Source organism: Nothobranchius furzeri, chromosome 12, assembly GCF_043380555.1.
Source record: "Nothobranchius furzeri strain GRZ-AD chromosome 12, NfurGRZ-RIMD1, whole genome shotgun sequence".
NCBI classification, from domain to species: Eukaryota; Metazoa; Chordata; class Actinopteri; order Cyprinodontiformes; family Nothobranchiidae; genus Nothobranchius; species Nothobranchius furzeri.
Window position 1 is genome coordinate 16,872,483 of NC_091752.1, and position 21,398 is coordinate 16,893,880.

General features: G+C 40.6%; 1 protein-coding gene across 25 annotated transcripts in view; it reads right to left on the bottom strand.

Annotated features, from left to right (window-relative positions):
• Positions 1-21,398, bottom strand: part of LOC107375745 (neurexin-1a) — a 462,507-nt gene that overhangs the window by 19,889 nt on the left and 421,220 nt on the right. For 17 of the 25 annotated variants that reach the window (XM_070542354.1, XM_070542368.1, XM_070542364.1 and 14 more), the window contains one exon: positions 4,866-4,956. In XM_070542354.1, coding sequence (XP_070398455.1) covers positions 4,866-4,956 — 91 coding nt within the window. Of the gene's footprint in view, positions 1-4,865; positions 4,957-18,816; positions 19,562-21,398 lie in introns of those variants that run through there. The other 8 variants (XM_070542374.1, XM_070542373.1, XM_070542375.1 and 5 more) reach the window with 3 other exon arrangements.

Consider the following 21,398-nt stretch of genomic DNA (forward strand, 5'->3'; position numbering starts at 1 on the left):
GAATTAGTACTACATATTCAAGTGACACGGATCGCATAAAAAATGAGATACGGCTCGTGCGTGTGGGGAAAAAAAGGCAGATTTAATGCGCTTTTAGCTTCAGTGTGAACGTAGCCTAAGCTAGGTTAACTTAGATTAAGTTAGGCTTAGTGAAACCAGTTGGCACAACTTGGTTAAGAAAAATTCACATTTCATTTTTTAAATGTTTCTAACAAAATTAGAGTTTTAATAATAAAACCAACTTGTAAAATAAATCTATTGTGATGCCTGTGAAAAAACTTTAAAGGTTTTATAAGGTTTTGTCAGTAAAACTTGCAATAATTTAGTGTACATTTTATCTGTTTATTGGTAACAGATGACTCTAAAAATAGGAGGTGAAGAAGGTGTTAAATTGCAAACTATTGTACACTATCCCTCAAAATGAATAGAGGTCAATAATATATTGATTTTACCATCTAAAATCACAATATTCTCTTTCCTCCATGTTTATTAATAACAAAATATTGATATATCTTAATACCATAAGTATCACCTTTAAATTGTGACACACCCTAAATGTGAACTGTACATTTCGCTTCCTGGCAAAGAAGTTGAGTCCGTGTTTTTATTTTTTTAGTGCAGCTTAAAGAAATACAACACATATGTTAATTTGTGAGCTTTACTCATTCTGCCAGCTAGATTTTACTACAAAAAAGCTGCAACAATTTGCCTCCGTGCAGATATGAGCCATCTACTCATCCACCATCTAGAAAGCAAATAAATATATTTTCAAAAGTGGCAAATTGTTGTTGTGACAAGATGCAAAGATTATCAGGGAAAATTGTAGGTGAACAAAATTATATGGTATAGTAATACAATTGGAACAAAGCTGGGAGATGGTCATTTTCAGGTGAAGAAGAAAAATGATTACATCAAACTTCCTTTACCAAGAAATCATTATTGAGCCAAAGGTGTAAGAAGCAATCACATCTGTTGTGTGGAATTTGATTTATCCGGGGGGGGGGGTTATGGAACAAAGGCGGGATGTATCCATGTAACCTTGGATGTGGTTCACGGTGCATGAGCGCCCCCCCACCATCATCGGTCTGCATGACGCCAATGAGATGAAGCAGGTAGGTAAGAGGCATCCGCTCCATCTGACCCCATGCAGCTCTGCAACAACCCCTTCCATTACCTTCCCCATGAAAACTCCGGTTAGTGCTGGAAAATCAGAGCCAGCCGTGATCTTGCCAGACTGTTCACTGGGCTATTTTCACACATCCAAGTCTACATCTATATTTTCTCCAGATGATTGGCCAGGGCTTTATATTGCCCCTTACATAATCAGCTTTTTTATGTTCTTTCAGGGAAATGTAGAACTTGATTAAGATAAATGCAAGCTTTTGAGGTGAGGCCATCATGCAGATCGTTTGTTTTAGCTTCTTTTTCTTTTCCAGTTTGAAGCTTTTAGCGCACACCAAACAGCGCAAAGACGCTGCAATCGCGTCCCCCGATCATATTTACCTGACAGAGACATGGCTATGCACAATCTGGAACAGTCCTCTTATTACAAATCAGATGTGTTGCAGCATCATGGGCCTGTGTATTCCTCCGCGGTTTCCCCGAACCAGTGGGGAGGATTCAATTTGGTGCAGTGTGATCTAATCTGAATCCTGCCAGGTGATAAGCTCTGCTCTCCCATGCTTTCCGGAAGTAAGGGTAATAAAGCTCGGCAATAAGTAAGTTTACCCAATTCATGTCTTTGAATAGCTGATAGCGACCGCCGGGGGACATGACTCCGGTGAGATACGGGACGAGCTAGAGCTGACCTTGGTCTGCAAATAGCTCACATAATAGTCTGTTTCAGAGCTCACCTCTTGGGATCGCTTATGCATTAACATTATCGTAGCTTATCTGTAGGCTGTGAAGCAAGAGCACCAAGGTTGGTATTAGCAGCAATGTTTAGAATCACCAGACATGAAAGGCTGCTGTTAAAGAAGTCGCTGGTTTAAAAGCAACACGAGGAAGCCTTGCCTTATCAGTGACAGTCTATCTTTTCTGTGTGGAACGTGGCCAGCTTGGCCGAGCATATGAATCTCTTCTGAACGTAGATGTTAATCAGGATACAGTGTTAGACAGCTGCCACCCTGGGAGGCCGCGGCTCCGGTGTCAAATCCCCCCTCAGTGATCGCAGAAGGAGAGGAATACTGTGCACCGAGAGGATGAATCCCGAAAGCATCACGCTGTTTACAGCTGATGTTTTGGCAGATGCCCTTGTCAAAAGCTACGATAATGCAAGATGTTTGTGTGAATTGGTTCTCGGCCCTTCTGGGGACGTGCCCGAGGTGTCAGATGTACGCTGGAATCACTTATTATGAAACTGCCCGTGTTACTATAAAATAAAGACTGTAAGAAACGAGCAGAGATGGTGAAGAATAATGTTGAGAAGCAGACTAGAGAGCAGATAGTCTTTGCCGAGAGGCAGACATTAATTCGGTGGAGGTTTTATGACCACACACTGATCAATAGCACATTTAAAAGAAGTGGGGTGCCTTGAGTTTGGACTTAATTGTTCTCTGTGTTTTTCACCACTTTAGAATGCATGTGAAAATCCCTCTTTTCATAGTCACGAGCTAGGGTTAGCACTAATTGCCCGCCATGTGTGGCACAGGAAAGAGATTAAAAGTTTCCGATTTGCAGGGAACAAACAGATTTACAATCATAGTTTCTCAGAGGAAAGCTGAGCGGCTGCTTTTTAAACACTTTGGGGAAGCGATAAGTGCATTTTATATTTTTTGGGGGCAGATTTATCTGGGCTCTTGGATCATAGTCCAAGCACGCTGTATTGTTCACTGAAAAAAATAAACCCTGAAATTTGCCTCAGTGATAATCTGTAAAGGAAGTTGCACGTAACCATAGTGACCAATAGTGAAACAACAGGATGAACTTAGCTGCCTGCTGTAGAATTTAATTAACAGTGGGGAAGCTGTTCACATCTGTAAAAGTCTCGCCTCATGGTCCTCTCTGGGTTTACCGTCTTTGTTCATTATGTGTTAAAGTCACAAAGGTTTTCTAATTACAACTGCTGCTTTGTATCAAACCCCGAGAGCTGCTGTCTATGCATGCACGTTGACACAAAAACTGTAGGTGCACATGCAAACAACCAGGAAGGGAAAAAAAGGAGGAAAATAGGAACACCAGCTGCTTTCATGTATGCAAAACACATTAAGCAGCATGGAGTTTTAGTTCTGCATGCAACTCTAAAAAAGACTATAAACAAACCAGGGTTTGATGAAATGAAGCGTGACAGACGTGATAACAAACTAGATTTATTAGGCTTTTAAATTTAACAGAGAAGGGTCCTTTAGTTATGGAAGGAGCCCCTTGTCTCGTTTATAATCCTATAAGTGTTTATCAGTTTTTGCATGAACGCTTGCCCTTGGTGACATCTATTCCTAATGAGATTTACAGGTAAATGCTCGAGACGGGAAATTAAAATCATCCCTTGTCAAATAAAAGTGAATGTGAAGATTTCTGTTGTTTAAAAAAAAACTTCAGTTCAGGTTCTGTAAGATTTTACAGCTAATAGCCGGACAAGATGGATCACTGCCAACTACTAATGCCAAGTCTCAAAACCTTATCCCAGTTCATGCAAATGCTATAAAAGACATAAAAGACATTGCTGTTTTTATGCATGGGGTCATTAATTATTGTGACACTGCAATAGGAGGAGTGAGATGATCAACCAAGATAATCTTCACCATTGAGTTCTTTGCAAACAGCCATGTATTTCTCAACTGAATGTTGTCAATAAACAGTGTTTGCATGAACAGCGGTGACAGGTGAGATTAGAGTAGTTTTATGCAAACCAGGAATCCTCCATCCACATTCACACTGCAGGTCTAATTCACTGAGAAATCGTTTTTACTTGTAATTTTTTGAATACAATCGGTATCACATGCAGGAGGAATGTGAAAATAGTCTTCTACCCTTATTTCTTGCAATGGCCGCCGATAGAAAATAGACTGGGAAAGGCTCGGATTAGAAAAAGATGTACGTCAGATATACGTTAGCATTCATCTGCTTACCAATCTTTGCACATGACAGCTGATTAGATGCTAGTTGTAGACGCTAACGGTTAGCATTAGCAACTCCACCACACAGCAAAACTACTTCAGGCTTGTGTTATTTGTGAAGATAAAACATCAAATGGGTAAAATGTGGAGATAAATGTCACCTGTGTGATGATGATGAGACTTCGACTTTAGCGTGCTCTGCTTTCCCCCTGGAAGCTAAACCCCATCACGAGCAAACGTGGGTGAGTCCATTAATGCTAATTTTCAATGTGATCTTTAATGGACTGGCTTTTCTAATCGGCGGCTAATGCAGAAAACAGGGGTAGAAAACCTTTTTCACCTTTTAATTTGCATGTACAACTCAGAGTGATAGATCACATTTCATAAATAAAAAGTAAAAAAAAAAAAAACATTTTGGAAATTTTCTTTAACCTGAAGTGCCTTAACGGCTGTGCCACTTGTTAAATAGTATTTTAAGTAGGATTACTGAACATTGCAACCACAAATTAATATAATTATAAAATATTGTGTTTTCTTGATCACTATCATGTGCACAACAACAAAAAAAATCTGCTTAAAATAGGTAGAAAGACTCCTCCTCAGCCTGAAATAATGAACAATCATTCATATCAGTCAACTTAAGCCAGGAAAAAAGGAGTTCTGTGAAGTTTTGAAGCTTTAAGTACAACTCTAATCTGCTCATTTCAACACTGCAGGCTAGCCTGTAGTGGCTTGATGGGGGTGGGCTATGACGCACAAAGACAAAGTGACACATCAAGAGAGAAGTAGAATAAAAAAGAGATGACTAACCTAACCCACCTGAGCTCGGCTCACCACAGGGATCAATGTCCTCATCATCGCTTGGACACTCGGCTGAAGCCACCAGCAAGTCGTCAGTTGTCTGAAAAGAGAGAAGCACACGGCAGGCAGGTGAGGGTAGGGACTCCTTCAGCTGCATCAGTGAGGTAAGTCGATTCCCACTCAGAGGTACCAATAGTGGCGTTTCTAGAGAGCGGGGAAGATGTGAATCCAGACATTGTTTGGCAGCTGGATTCATGTGTCTACACGACCACACGCCGCCTGGCACAGTAGCAGCTGCACCATTCCTTCCTAAGCACCGGCATCCGTACAGAAATGAGACCAGATTACTTAAGAACAGAGGAGGTTGAGGTTCACAGCACGATTGCCAACTCACATGCTCAATTTGTGATTCAGCATGTGGCTTTGCAAAGCCCTTCAAGGGATTGTTAAGAGCCATCAAAAAACACCTCTGACATTTAGAGGACAACGGGCCGTGAAAGCTTAAAAAAAAAGGATGGAGAAGAAAGTGCACAGCAGCGGTGGTTTAAATCAATATTTCTCTTCCTTCTTTCAATGTGAATTAGTATCTTTTACAGAATAGGCATCTAAACAAAGAAGAGAAAACCCCAAATCTTTATATTCTGCTGCCACATCTACTCGTATACCAAATCCATATTAAGCTGCTTTCAGGGCACTTCCTCACCTGCCAAACACAATACGTTTTACCGTCTTGGACAAAAAGGAAAGGGCAAACAGTGGAGCAGAAAAAAGGAACACTGTAAAACATTATACTGCAATGTTCTTTTACAGTCTTGCCTGAGGCCATTTGATCGGCTCTGCGTTAAAGGTCATTTCATTTAAGCATGGCAGCCTCTCCAGCGCCAGGTTAGATTTTTGGTTATGAAGTGCCGCTGAGCAGAATAAGCTGCTGCTACAAAGTTTGGCCCACATTCGTGGGAAAAAAGAACAGGCTGCCTCAGAAATGAACAGGAAAAAACAAAAACATTTGTGCCTTTTTACCAGTGATTTTATTCCACGTGATACTCATCGTACATAATGAGTATGCGTGACGGTCACAAAATAAACAAATACGGGAACACCGGTTCCTAAAACGAAGATGGACTCTGTTTTTTATTGAATTTATGCTCTTATGTCACTAATGTTTGACTGTGCATCGAAACATTGGCTAGTTGGATTAGCATCGATTCATCTTATGGTAATAAAAGGTGATGTCATGTTGCTGAACATTCATTTGGCTGCTCCTAATGAGATTTTATTGTGACTGTAACATGATTCTGACGTTCTGAACAAGGTCCAACATCATCTTTACATAATAGACCTGGTTATGATAGATCAAACTCATTAAGGGTCTTCTGGTGGCGGTGGGGGGATGTTTTCTGTGCATCTGTGAAGCGTGAGGCCTGGGGAAGCCATCCAAATGTAAATTTAATTTGCTGTGCACAAGGCTGATATACAGCATTGGCCATCCAGATGGCAAAACTGCCGGATCCTAGAGTGCCACATCCATCACTTCTGCCTTGTGATTTGTTTTTCCTGGCAGGAGATCTTGACACAGTACACTCACTGGCAGAGGTACGGGAATTCAGGGAATCAATACCGCCTCTCTAGTCGTCCTTCCTTACCACTCTCGTTCTCCTTCCTACATCCCTTCTTTCTTCCTTTAAGTCCGCCCTTCAGATTTTTGTGTAGGGAAGGAAACAGTGTGATGTGGGAGTATACTAGATGTAGAATAACTCCCTATAGAATAACACCAGCGGAGGTGTTCATTTTAAAATTTCAGTCTCCTCGTGCAGGTCAGAAAGCTGCATTAGGAGGCCATAAACTTCATTATTGACAAGGAATTTAAAAAATGATTACATAAAATGTTGTTGTCTTTAAGATAATGTCTGATTTCATCTGCTGTATGTTCAGTCTGTGTGTTTCGTCTAACTGCATTACTTGGTTCGTTTTTTTAACACATCAAAAGACTTGTTTTTACGTTCTTTTTTGCTGATGGTTCGATGGACGTTGTAGCCTTCCTCAGAGCTTTGCCGTTGTTGTTGGTGTAACGTCCAGAAAGGGTCAATTTTCACCTACATAGTGACCTACATAGTGACCGGTCATCTACAGATATACTTCCATTCTCTAAGCGGATTTTAAATTCTATCTTCCACAAGCCAGAGGATACTGCAGTGCTTGTTGACATTCCATGAGGACAAGATTGTCAGCCTATGTCCCCAAACAAAGTTTTCCTCTGACAAGACTGCAGGATTCCACACTCTGAATGAAAAGTGAACTTTTACAACTCATAAGTTAAATAATCATTAAATAATCATATGGTTGAATGAACCATCACATCTTATTGGTCATAATTTACCCCCCCCCCCCCCCCCCCCCCAATCTCATTACAGCGGCGTCACTTCCTCCTCCATTTGGAGGAGCGCAGGCAGCAGAGGCCGACGTGGTCCTCTGCTGCCTGCTGATAAACGATTATGTTTTAGAATTCCTTTGCATAATGTATCTGTAAAGCCTGGAAATGTTGATAATTCCATTTTTGGTTCTTTTTTCGACTGCATCATCGGAGAGGGGAGGGCGGGCAGCAGAGGGCGACAGTGTCCTCTGCTGCCCGCGGATAAACGGAGTAGGAAGTGACGCCACCATCAGCCTCAGCTCTGAGGAGGTTTTGCAGTCGGCAAATGAAACGTTAGCAAGGTAAAGAGAAACCTTTCCTGTGTTTTAAAAAAGAACCAAAAATGGAATTACCAAAGAAATGTTGATAATTGATGTGAAACTGATAAATGATGTTCAATTCCTGTGTGAAATTTTGCTCTTTTTGTCACTTTTACACTCATAGCAGGGATGTTTTTATTGACATCCAACATACCATTATAGTCTAACTCTTATGGCCGTGCAATACTTGCTGTTTGACCTCGCGTTGGTGCTGGCAGCAGGCTGTGTCTTTGTTCACATACTTGCTGCTGCAAAGCATGTCGTACTGGGGTGTTCCACTAGGGGGCGCACTATACTACTAAGACCAGACAGAGAGCTGGATTTGATCAGTAACATTTGAGTTCACGACAAAAAAAAGACAGCAGCAGTATCGAAGATGGTGTGAAAGACCTAAACCAGAGATGGAGTCACCATGGTGAGTGTCTCGTTCATTTTCTCCACCTACTGGTTACTTCTATACTGCAGCGTTTGGATGCGTTCATTTTCGGGGGGGGGGGGGGGGGGGGGAACAGATGCTTCAAACCAATGCAAGTAATGCGTGGCAGCCATTTTAAACGTCTTGTTAAACAGCAAGAATATCACGGCTCTTAAAGTGCAAAGGCAACTCTGCAGAATGCTTCTTAATTATATTTTACCATATACTATAAATAAGTTGTGGAGATAAAACAAATTGAAGTGGTTCTCTTGCACTAGTCTAACTCTGCCTCTAAGACGTTTTGGACCAATCGCAACGATTGAACCATGCGGGTGTAGCTCTCACCGAACCGCTACACTTCCCAGGGTTTTCCACTCATTACTCACATATTTAGCAACAGAACACCACAGGTATGAGCGGTAAGGAGAAACAACGGCTGCTACCACTTCAACTTTAGGACAAACTACCAGATTCCCAAAAAGAAAAACATTATTTGAAGTCACGGACAACAAAAGATGTTTGGACTTAGAAAATGGAGACTGGTGTTGAGAGCTCTCAATGCGAGTTTCTAGTTCCGGTGGATGTGACCCTGGAATGATACCCGAGAGGAGGGCTGAGGGATCCATAACTTATGTTTTCATTAAGCAAGTGCGTAATGAATGGAGGACACAAAGATGCGTGGAAGTGCAGTGCTTTTGGCGAAACCGACAACCAGATCGTCCAATGGTTGCTTTCGGTCCGATATATGTTATTGGCGGAGGTTTTTAATCAATCCGAGAGAACCACTTTATGCATTATTTTTATCTCCGTAATATATTTATAGCTATACTATGTTAGAACTTTAAGAGGCATAAACAATTTTTAAGCTACTTTGTTTTCACAATAGCCTTGCAGTTTAAACAATTAAAAACTGATAACGGTAGGTATTAATACCGATAATATCAGACATAGTTCATAGTTAATGTAAGCCTCTAAAAAATACAAACAAATGAATGCTCACTTCGGGTGAGCCATCTGCCCTTCAGGATTAGTGTGTAGGTCAACATCTCATGTGCCCATGACCTGGCTGAAATCCAATAACATTACCAATTCATGGCATCCTGCTCCAAGACTTAGCTGCTTTTTTTTACCTGTGACAATTCAATGGGAGCTTCAATGTGTTTGGCTTACCATGCAATTTAGCCACATAGATGAAAACTGACACCATGGGATAAAATGCCAGGAAAGGAGAAATTCTTCTTTTTAAAGCAATATTGTACACAGAACTAGATATTAATGTAATAGTTCCAACATTGCTGTGACTTTGAATCAAAATCATAATTATTACAGGCTCTTAAAAGTATTTCTAGCTTTCCAGGTTTTATAGAAAAACAGCAAACTGAGTAAAGTTTGTGGGAACTGCACCAAGCCCACAGGAAAGATCCCCCCAGTAGATGAGTTTATAAACAAGATGTACCTGTGGTTCATTTTATGAAGGTACTCCTGAAATGCTAAAAGCAAAGACTCAGGGTTTGCAAAGCACCATTAATCTAGCTGTAAAGTGCTGAAGCCACGGTGAACCTACAGCACAGCTCATTTATCTGCCTCTGCAGAGCAGCACAGAGCTCACTCCTCTGAGGACACCTGGGGAGAGAGTTGGAAAAGTGGAAAAAGAAATGCTATAGAGAGAAACCCTTCACAAAAAATAAAAACAGAATATGAATGTTGATGCACTCTCAATGCTGTCTTTCCACATTATTTAGATCTATAACATACAAAGACACAAATAAAAGCCAATTTCTATAAATGGGAGTTAGACGTAGGGCTATTGACCGACCTTGGCTCTTGCACTTATTGAGCCATCAAAGGGGATACAGGGCAGGAAATTCCTACCTGACTCAGCCAAAGGTGGCCCTGTGCTTTCCTTAGTACTGTCATGCTGGTTTTCGATCTGTAAGGATTGATAACGACGCTCCGTAATGAGATGTCCGAGCAGAGAGCGCTCGGTGTGTGCTCTCTAAGGCTTAGTCAGCAGCCACGTACTATTGGACACCAGCTTATCTACAACTCCACAATCACTTATCTGTTCTGTGCTAAAACTCCACCACCGTGGACTGGCCAGTACAAACTCCCTTTAGCTACAATATGGAGTAGGGGACTTCACTAGAATGCTCCATGCTTGTACACCCCCAGTGCTGGCCCACGGAGGCATAGAGGAAGGGGAGGGCTTCTCCTCAGGGAGGAATGGTTGTGCTGCGGCCCCGGCGCTCGAGAGCAAGAGACACCTTCCCTGTGATAGCCTGTCAGCGCGTCTCTGTGGAGAGCTGTGGGTTTTCGCATTGTTTTCTCACTGGTCTAATTTGATGAATGCTCTCTGGCACACAACGTGTCTCTTTGGAGACGAGCTGAAAGTCAGGAGGACACTGAAGGCATCTGAAAGGTTTATCTGAAGCATGCCTCTACTGTCCTGGTAATGTATTCCACCGAGGATGCTTGCTGTTTCCTTTGCCTTTATTTTTTCCCCGCTAGAAATTTTTTTTATTGTTTTTTTTCTTGTTCCAGTATAAGCTTAACATTTCAAAGCTTTCTTTCGTCTTGCAATGCTGATCAGGTAAAAAAATATGAATTTGACACTATCTAGTTCACTGTTCCAAATGATAAATACGTAGTGTTGTCATCAATTAGAATTGATTGGAAATAGAAAATGGCTGCACATAATCATAACAAATACACGTATGCCGTTTGTACAGCCTGCAGATTTCCATCTCGTCCTCACTTTCCTCACGCTCTCATTGCATACAACCAATTAGAAGAAAACATCCTACAAAATAACTCCCCCTCCCACTAACATTATTTTTAGACAAAGCAATAAAAGGAGAGCAGAGCTGGATTGTGTCCTAGTCTCTCTCCCTGAAACTTTTTCAATACCGTTATCCATCATTTTATTCTAAAAACAATCTTAGATTCTAATAATATTTTATTTTAGAGAGTGTGTTTTGGAATTAATCAGTAAGTACAAATTGAGTAGAATTTTTAGAATGCATTAATTATTTAGATCTCTTACATTGGGGTGTATTATGTGCTAAATTATTAAAGAAATTCATAATTTACAACTCATTATTAAATGTTACCATTAAAGTTTGGTTTCTATGGAAATAGTTACCCTTTTTAACTTAGACACATCTAAAGCAGGAGTTGGATTAAGCAGGAGAAATATCCTAATTAGACTATTACAGTAAAAAAAAATTTAATTACTAATTATTTGAGACTGACAAAAGAGCACAGAATTACTTCGCCATGGTGATGAAGGAAAGTTTAGAAGTTTGCTAAACAATAAATGACTTTATAAAGCCAGTTTACTGTTGTTGTATATCAATCTTATAATGTAATCAATTTAGATAAAAATACATCAAAATGAGGGCCTTTCTCAGCCACTTGTAGGTGAGATTAAAAAAGAGATTAATTAGATTAATTACAGGTGATAATTAATTAATCCAAAAATATATCTCATGACGGCACTAAGCATAATCACTGATTAATTGTCAACTGAACTTATACTTTCTTTTTTTTTTTTACATCTTACATAACGACATGCATATTGCAATGCAAGCATGTGATTTCTATAGCAACGAATGGTGTTTCGTGTCTTCATACTTTACCAACACAAGGAGTGGTTGGTGACGTGGTAAAGAAAAATTACCATAAATTCAGAGAAAACGATATAGTCAGGTTACTAAAACAAAACCTGAGATATTCATCGAAGAAAACATGTTTAGTAGATGACAAGAAAAAAGAAATGAGCTAGCGTTAGACTGAACTTTAGCCATCTCTTGACTGAGGGTGTCCTGATGGTGCATCCTTCCAGGTATGCATTTTAAGGGTGACTAAGTCACAGCGATGCGAAAAGGCCAAGTTCAAAATAGTTGGTTTAAGTGGACCAGTGCTGACACTTTAAATTTTTATCTATAAGTGTGCCGGGACCTTTTTTCTAGTGTACGAAGAGTTATAGTATTTTATTTTGGCCATTCTTTAGTTCACACCTTAAAAATTGTGGAAAAAAATAAATAAACATTTATCTTCAGGTAAAGAACAGCTTAACGTCTGTTAAGTATCGTCACTGTTGTTATAGGAGGTTTAGGTGGCAATAAATATAAAGGCTAAACCATCTAAAAATTCACATCCACTCACTTCTGGTCTCAGTGGTGGAGGAAAGATGTGACCTAAGTGGACCAGGTAGGACAAGTACTCACAAAAATACTATCCCTGGATTCAGACACACCCCGTTTGAAAACACATGAGTGGATAGGAGGAATAAGAGGACGAATAACTATTACAAACAAAACAAACTAAAAGAAAATCCAAAGCAACACCCATTTACTGTAGATGATGTTCTTTCCATGTGGTGAGTATTCACTTTGCACAGCCCTATTATCAGCTGTGCTGAGGCGTCTCATCTAAAGCGCTCCAGGCAGGAACGAACCTTAAACATGCTCTGTTCTCAGTCCATCTGACAACACCTGGCCTACTGAAGATCTCTCTGCTGTGGCAGGTCGTCAGCAAGCTGAAATCCTTCAAGATCTAGCCTTGTCACGTCACCATAGGTGGAAGGTGTCTTCTGACAGAAATCACAAAATATTTTCAACAAGCATTTTTTTTTAGATTCATTGCCTCATAATATTCCTGCAAACAACTGCATCAAGTCTACAGTGCAGTTAAAGGAGCAATTTGTAAGAATTCTCCAGTGAAATAATCGCAAACCAGTCTAACGTCTAAATCGTGTTGGAAAGAAGTTTACAATGAAACAGATTTCATTATCAGCCAACTGGGGGGTTGTCAGTTTGTGTCTTTTGAAAATATAGGAAGGAGAGACGTAGCTACCGCTTCCCATCAGTGAGTGTGAGGCTGTCGTGTCTCCCCCGAGCTAACACTGCAGAACCGGCATTTGTAGTTCAAACACGGCCGGCAAAAAGCTAGAGTTGTTTAAAGAACCAAAGCCAGTAAACAGGAGCGACCCAGAAGTCATTTCTTGTACCCCTACGAAGCCAAAGCATCTTTGCTCTAACATCGAGTGAAGCAGGCTAGAGGCTAACGTTGAGCCAACAATGCCAAAGGTGAATTAGAAGCAAAATAGTCATGTCTAAAACTATTTCAAGCTTCTTTTTCAAATGGCAGCAACTCAACATTACAGCAGAATGTAAGTGTGAAGTGAATAACGAGTGACTTGTGGCATTTTACTTCCTTCAGTGAGTGGTTAAGAACTACAACAGCAAGCTAACAGCAAGATGCAGACAACCACACTTACACCAATGCCAGAGAAATATTCCCGTGATAGTGGTATGAGTGTCCACCCTGAGATTGGGAGATTGGGGTTCAAATCCTGGTCAGGTCATACCAAAGACTTTGAAAATGGTACCCAATGCATCCCTAGTTGATTTTCAGCTTTAAGGGGTTGGATTTTGATTTTGGGGGCGGTGTTGAACAACCAAATAGTTTCTGAGTGCAGCCACAGCTGCAGCTCATCTTTCCTCACAAGGATAGTTCAAATGCAGAGATGTAATTTCACCAGCTTGATGACTAATGGGACTTTAACTTTATTTGTCTACTTATCAACTTACTGTGTAAGACTCATCTTTGCTTATCATCTAAAATATTCTGCCGCTGACCTGCTTAGGAAAATGGACTGCAGTAACCAAATTTGACCACAGGTTGTAATTCTTACTTCATTCTTACATATTGCACCTTTGAAGTCTTGATTGATACCTTGAGCAAACTCCCAAAATCTGAGGAATCCGTATCGTCTGTGTGTCACTGATCAGAACATGTGGTGTTATTTGTCATGCTGGCTCCCTCTTACACTGATAGCAGCCCCTTAGGGTCCATATCTGACCGGAACAGCAGTGTGCACAACAGACTAATTGGATGGAGTTTGTTGTCCTGAGCTTCAGTCTAGCAGCAACACATCATTAGAGAGCCAACGAGGAGAGGTAGAGGGAGGCGGCGGGACAGGGATCACGGTTAGATGCGGGATAACGCTTGGCTTTTTGTTCTTTTGCTGAGAGGAACCCACCTACAGGGCTCTGCTATACAAAACTGCAATTTCTAACAATAAAATGGAGGCTCAAACCTTTTAGGATCCTTCCACTGTAGTCTCTATTTACCCATGGCAGCTATCAGAAAGCAGCAGCCACCACTCTTATCAGCATGCCTGATGACAACTGAGTATCTAACTTAGCACCCTGGAACTAGGTCGATGTTGATGAATAATTTAGTCCCAGATGCTCAATAGATTCCAACAGAATAATGAAGGCATGTGGGCCTCTCAGACTGTGAAGTCAGCCCTGTGTATTGCCTGGCCTTCGCCCACACTCTTCCTACTGCTGGCCTGACAAGCTGTCAACATCATACACCCTCACGAATATGGCTGTGCAAGACTGAAAGACAATGAGATGACGTTATCGATATCACAGAAAGGCTAGCCACAAACGCTATATATAACATGGAGTATGTATGTTCAAAACATCCCATTTCTCTCGGTTGTCTCTGTAACACTTAGCTGAGAAAAAACCAACAACTCTGGTTTCATAGTGACACAACAGATTGTCACAGCTATTCAGGCTGGAGTGATGAGGAGTAGGGAATAACCATCTGGGTGGAAATGGGGCTTTTCTTGATTCTGAAGAGGAATGACATGCTTTTATTTTTTACACGGATTTACAAATCCCTTAAAAAATATTTCTAAAAATAAAAAAGACATGTTCTAGGTAGAGGATTGGTGGGAAGCTACAATAGGGCTCGATTTCACCAAGCTTGCATACCACTATTCTTGGTCATGGTCAACGCCTAATACACACAACAGCATTTGTGTTAAAAAGTAAGTTTGCTATATTGATAGAGGATTTATTTTTCTCTCATACATGATGCATTTGGTAGTAACATGTTGTGTGAGATGTATTATGCAAATCTCACTTTTTGCATGCTTTTATGATACCAAATGGGTCTTCACGAGATTCAGTTACTCTACACAATTATTTGAGAAGATGGGTGAAAAGAGGATTGTGGTGAAGATGACCACCATCTTGGAAAACCCCTCCCATCCACTGCATTCCTCTGTGGAGTCCATGGACAGCTCCTTCAGAGGCAGACTGAAGACATCCAAGATGTAAAGCAGAATGCCACCGTAGGTCATTCATAACCTCTGCCGCAAGAGTGTTACCCCGTTCGCCGCTCTCATAACAGCAAAACGGTCAACATTCCTGAGTGCACGCCCATCCCCCCCACCTCCGAGTTCCATATGCTTCTATGAGCCATTTGAATGGTCCCCTTGTCCTGATGTCAAAGAAGAGCTACCCCTGACCTGTCGAGGCCCGATCAGTGGTTAGGGCTAGATTGAGCTTCTCTTTGCTGCCATTTTTCAAGTGTGGCAGACACAGCCTAAGCAGGGGACTGAGTGGGCGTGGCCAGCAACAGGTTATTTCTAAAGTTGCAGAGCCCTGAAACAACTCATTATGGAAGGTACTGAAAACATCAAGAATAAAACTAAAATCACTTTACGTGAGAAAGATTTTATGCAAAAAACTTCATGAACGTGTTTTGTATGGACCACAGAACTATCATAACTCTAAAATAGAGCTAAAATATGTCTTCTTTAAGTCAGACATCATGTTTGTGTGATGCAAACCAAAAGTCTTACCAATAGAATGTTATTTAGTATAATGGGTTGTTTAATTCTAACAGCCTTTATCATTTTCAGTTCTGCAGAGAACATTTCACCTGATGTCCACATTAGCATCGTAACCCCTAATTTTAAATCTATGCAATTAAATTTTTATACAAACTGTACATGCTGAATGAAACATCCTGAAAGGTAAACTTCAGAGCACCAAAACCTCCTTTGAAAATAGCTGACATTTCCCAGTAGCAATTACGTCTGAATAACTGTATCTTTAAATGCTATAAAGCAAAACTGGCCAAAGCAAGCAGCTGTTTGCACTTTCTCTACAATGAGACACATTCCCTCTTGGGGGAAAAGGTTTACTTTATTTAAAACAACAACAACAACAGTAGCAGCTGCATGTGGACCTCCGGCTGAGTATCAGAGTCATTAAAAAAAAGAAAGGTCTGAGGCTTTCCATCTCCTCCCCTGATACCGACATGTTTCTGCCTTGCCATACATCTTCCAGGGCTTAAGTCGCCACACCCTAGACAGTCTAACAAGAGGCTGGGAGGCAGCTCTGTGCACCTCGTAAACTCACAGCATGCAGTGTGAAGGTGTAGAGTTTCCAAGGAAAACACATTTCTACTCAGAAAAAAAACCCACAATGGTTTACATACAGTTTGGTGGTGGCTTGTCCATAGGGGGCACTAGGGCACCACCATTGCTGACTTGAAGGGGGAAAAATCTAAATAAACCTACAATAAATAGCCTATATATGAATATATTTACTATAAGTGTATCAGTTGTGATTAATTGTGTGTGCCTACATGGTGTCTGAATCTTTTACACATCATTTTCACCAGCTTGCTCTTAATAAACAGTAAATTTCCTCCAACAGACTAAGGCCTAGTCCACACATAGCCGGGGTTTTTTTTAAACGAATGTCCGCCCCTCCAAAAACTTGCATCCACACCACCTCATTTAAAAAAAAAACTCTGTCCACACGTACCCGGATAAATACGTTGTTAAGGACATGCCAGACCTGTAGGCGGCAGTACTTCCCCCGTTCTTAACCTCGTCCTTCGTCTGTGGTCTTCCGCAAGGAGCAGTAATTCCGCTCGCAAAAACAAACCAGCAAAAAGCGCTTGGACAATTGATAAAGCGAGCGCAGCTCTGAGGGCATCCATGCTGTCGGCTAGTGTAAACACAGGTCACACACGTGATGTCAGCATTTTTTGTCGCGGAAAGTGACGTTGCGGACCTTAAAACTCCGGTTTTGTCTGTCCACACGCAGACACCCAAAACGGAGAAAATGCAGATCTTCACTTTGGCCGGAGTTTTTAAAAAGATCCGTTTTCGTGTGGATGACAGGCCAAAGCGTAGAAAAATATCTACGTTTTGGCAGATCCCCGGCTACGTATGGACGGGCCTTACTAATTTCATATATTGAGCTCTGGAAAAAGCGCCCCTGAACTGCAGTTAAACAGCCAATCATGTTTGGTTTCTAGTGAGAACTGGAATTTTTTTGGCCAATCAGCAGCACAGAACTTACTGCCTCTGGGGCGCTGACCGACAGTGCCCCTGCTGGTCCTCTCTCTCTCTCTCTCTCTCTCTCTCTCTCTCTCTCTCTCTCTCTCTCTCTCTCTCTCTCTCTCTCTCTCTCTCTCACTTGTCTATAGGGGGCACTAGGGCACCACCATTGTAAATATATATAGGCTATGTATTGTAAGTTTATTTAGATTTTTCCCCCTTCCTCTCTCTCACTCACTTACTCTCTCACTCACTCACTCACTCACTCACTCACTCACTCACTCACTCACTCACTCACTCACTGTTGTTTTATATAAATTAAGTTAAATTATACTGGTAGTTGCTGCAGTAAAATTATTTTATTTTTCTTATTTAATAATTTTATAATGTTGACGCCATTATATTGACTTCAATTTCAATTTTGTGTCACTGCCACCTACTGGTGTAGTTGAGTAATGTCCTTTGAAGTTTGCACAAATCGACTATAAGAATTATAAAAACACAATGATAAATATAGTAGCTCAAAACCAGTAAAACCAAGCATAAAAGAAATCACTGTCCAAAAGCCAAATTATAAAAGTGAGTCTTCGGTCTAGACTTGAGAACCGAGACCGTTGAAGACTCATATGGTGAGAGGGAGTGCATTCCAAAGGTGAGGAGCAACGTACACAAAAGCTCGCTCCCCCTCTCAGATCATTTTAGGGGTGCGGAGCAGTAAGTAAATAATATGGGAATGGGGACAAAAATGGACATTATGGACTGCGGTTGTTCAGGCCTGCTCTAGTATTTTAGCTGATTTGGAGAAGGGTTGTTTTGGAATATCAGTCATTTTCCAACTAGTAATTTTAATACTCATAATGGACTAAGAAGGGAAATATTTCACACATAGCCCCACCAAGAATATTTTTCACCAGCCACCACTGATGCATTTCTGCAGACTAAATCATATCTGGGTTTCTTTGTTGCATTTTAAAGCTTGCAGCATGTCGTTTGTATGAACCAATAAAAGCTGCTGCTATGCAAAATGAAAGGCTGCTTTTAAGAAAAGGATACGAAGGGACAAGTATGCGCTAGTGTTGAGAGTATGGAGGTGTACTTCGTTATTAAAGGATGTAGACAAGTTCTGCAAATAGAACCAAATGGTAATGCGTGCATACCTCTGCCCTTGTTTAATACATTCCCTCTCTGGGACTTGTGCTTTGTATGGACTCTTTTCAATGTGGCTGCTTCAAGGAACAGCTTTGTAGATGTTAGTCAAGCCCCCCACCACCACCACCACCACACCCCCACCTCTCTCGGGTCCCCAATCAGCTCATTCTCCAGCAATAGTCATCTGCCTGGGCTTAATGCAAATTCTAGATGGATATGTCTCAGGCAGCAAAGCAACCGGGTGAGTTGTGTAGCTGCGTAGGAAGAAACGCCGAGTCCATTTCTCAGTCAGTCAGTGTCTGCGTCACACTGTCACCACGTCCATCACTGACTCAGATTGAAACATGTGTGACTTGTGCCTAATTCATCCTTTCAGACAACTTCAGACATTCTGTTTTCCATATGATAAACAGCTGATATTTTTATTTCTTATTTAGCCTTGTGCTCATTTTTTATTACTGGGAATCTATAAATAATTTGCATACAATATGAGCTCTACTCACCCCACGGTGTCGGAGCAGCTGCCAAGTAGTGTACAGCAGATTACACAAGCAGGCTGGATGCTTTCGGTTAGCTGGAAGCTCTAACTGATAAAATCTGACTATGATATTCATAAAACGCTATCTGTTTCCATCTCCCTCCTACACTCCCCCTTGAGTTGTCCTGTTTCTTTCCTTTCTTCCCCGTGCAGTTCCATGGAAGTATATTACATGGTCGACTCCATCGCTCCTCCTTATCCTTGCTTTCACACTTCTCAGAAAAAAATGGAATCTGTCGTCGCTGAACCGTTTTCCCCTCTGGATGCCCTGATATTTTTGTTATCTGAAATCGAATCTGGAGCTCTGTGTGCGTTTGCGCCTCGCATTGGTAGTAATCTGGCTTGAGAGCAGAAAACTGCCCAGGAGGAATATCATACACTAAGAATAAGCTGGCGAATGAAGGGGGCATAACAATTACCAGCAAATGGCTTGTAATCATGGTGCTTTCCTTATAAATGCTCACATACAAACATTTATCAACCCAGGGAAATCGTTTGCTTCGGTCTAAACAGGCTCTGCAAATCTTCAATTTTAGTGTTCCCTTTCCTCAAAACCCCAAAATAGATGACGGATATCAGCAGCATGTTGTGTGTTTGGAGAAAGAGAGCACAAGCAGAAGAGAAGATATGCAGCTTGGCCACAAATCACTGTCTTCCTGACTTCACCTGCATCTTGACATGCAGTCCCAGTCCCTCACCAGGTGACAGGAACAAATTTGTCATCCTAATATAGATGCCATCATTGCTGAGATGAATGCACTCAGGCCTAATTCCCATGTGTAACGTTTGCAAAAACATGACATGAGGAAGGAGGAAGAGCAGCTTTGCCCTGCAGCTGCAGACCAGGTTGCTGTAGTTCGCACAGAGGGGTCTTTGTAATCAGATTTCTGTCCTTCAAGATGGGATTTGCTGTTCGCCGAGGGCTGAGTGTGAATGATATAAAATAATGAGTTGTGATTTCATTTGATAGAAAGTACCTAAAAAATCTAAAATCAAAAATACTAAGTTGGCAACAATTTACAATGAAGGAAAAAATTACCAGAAAACTCCTTTATTTAGAGTTTAATCATGATTTGATTTGGGGCCAACTGTATTTCATCTAATCTATGATTATTAGACTTGTGACTCAGCGATGGGCGTTTCTTTATTTTCTCTTATTTTATCCACATGAATCCAGATAAAATGTAAAAAAAAATGCTTTATACAAAAAAATGCTGCTGCTAGAGTCTTAAAAGAAACCCAGAAAACCGAGCACATCACTCCTATTCTTACTGGTTACCAGTAAACTACAGAATCGATTTCAAAGTGCTTCTACTAATATATAAATCACTCAATGGCATTGGGCAAGAATACATGTTGGATCTCCTTACGGTATATACAGCAGAGCTCTGAGATCCTTAGGAAACCATCGCTGGTAGAACCCTGGGCCAGAACCAAACATGGTGAAGCTGCTTTTAGCTAAATACCCCAACTCTAGTAACTTTTAATTCAAAATTGAAAATTTAAAGTATTCATCAGCCTTTGCACTGTAACTGCTCACAAACTTAGTCTTTTTTATCTACTTTTTAAAACAATTTTTATTTGTGCTTTTATGAATTTAAAATCTGACTTTAAAATCTGATGTTTTATTAGGGCTGGACATTAATACAATAACGACATGTGGTTCAATAGGGAACAAATGGATGAATAAAAGTTTCCTTTTTCCATTAGCCTATTGGGTAGCTTCATACTAGTCATTACTTACACACAACCAATCAAAACACAGACCCAAGCACACTTCATCACCAAGCTCTGCCCTCTCAAACCTAACCAGATAGCAATGGGACTTAAACAAGATGTAGCAAGGGGAGGTGGAAGAAATTGTCATGAAAAAATGTTACAGCACTCCACCAGTGTGAAGTCTGACAAAAAACAAACAACGGCGGTTTGCAACAGAGAATCGATAAAAAGTAAGTCTGGTAACGTAACCAACTTGTTTTATCATAAAGTTGTGGCCTAAGAGGGCCAGAGCTGCACAAAAAATAGATTTTTGACATTATTCATATAGTTTTCAATAATTAATGATATCAGCCAATATGGTTTTGTTTTTATTGAAAGACTTTTTTTCTGTATCGTCCAGCTCTATGTTGTCACGTTGATTTTAATGTTCTTGCTCCTGGACAGCACCTTGAATTGTTTCTGTGTATGAAACGTGTTATTAGATAAAGCTGCCTTGACTTCATAGAGCCAAACGAAAGGGAGGCCACTCTCAAATAGGAATTAGACAGCCTGAGTACTTTAAAAGATTTCTAAACCCAACAACAAAAACATGTATTTAAATACATAAATACATACAAACGTGGTTTAATCTAAAACAACTTTTGTTCTTCTTTAAATGTTTTGCTATTAGCCAATCAGATGGAAATAAAACTTGTACTCATTATTTTAGGTCAGATAAAAAAGTGTACTATGCTTGTTAAGTCTAATAATTAGTACTTTTTGATAATATACCTACATAAATACTTACATATATTATGCTTATTTAAGGCTCTCATCTTTAAAACATGT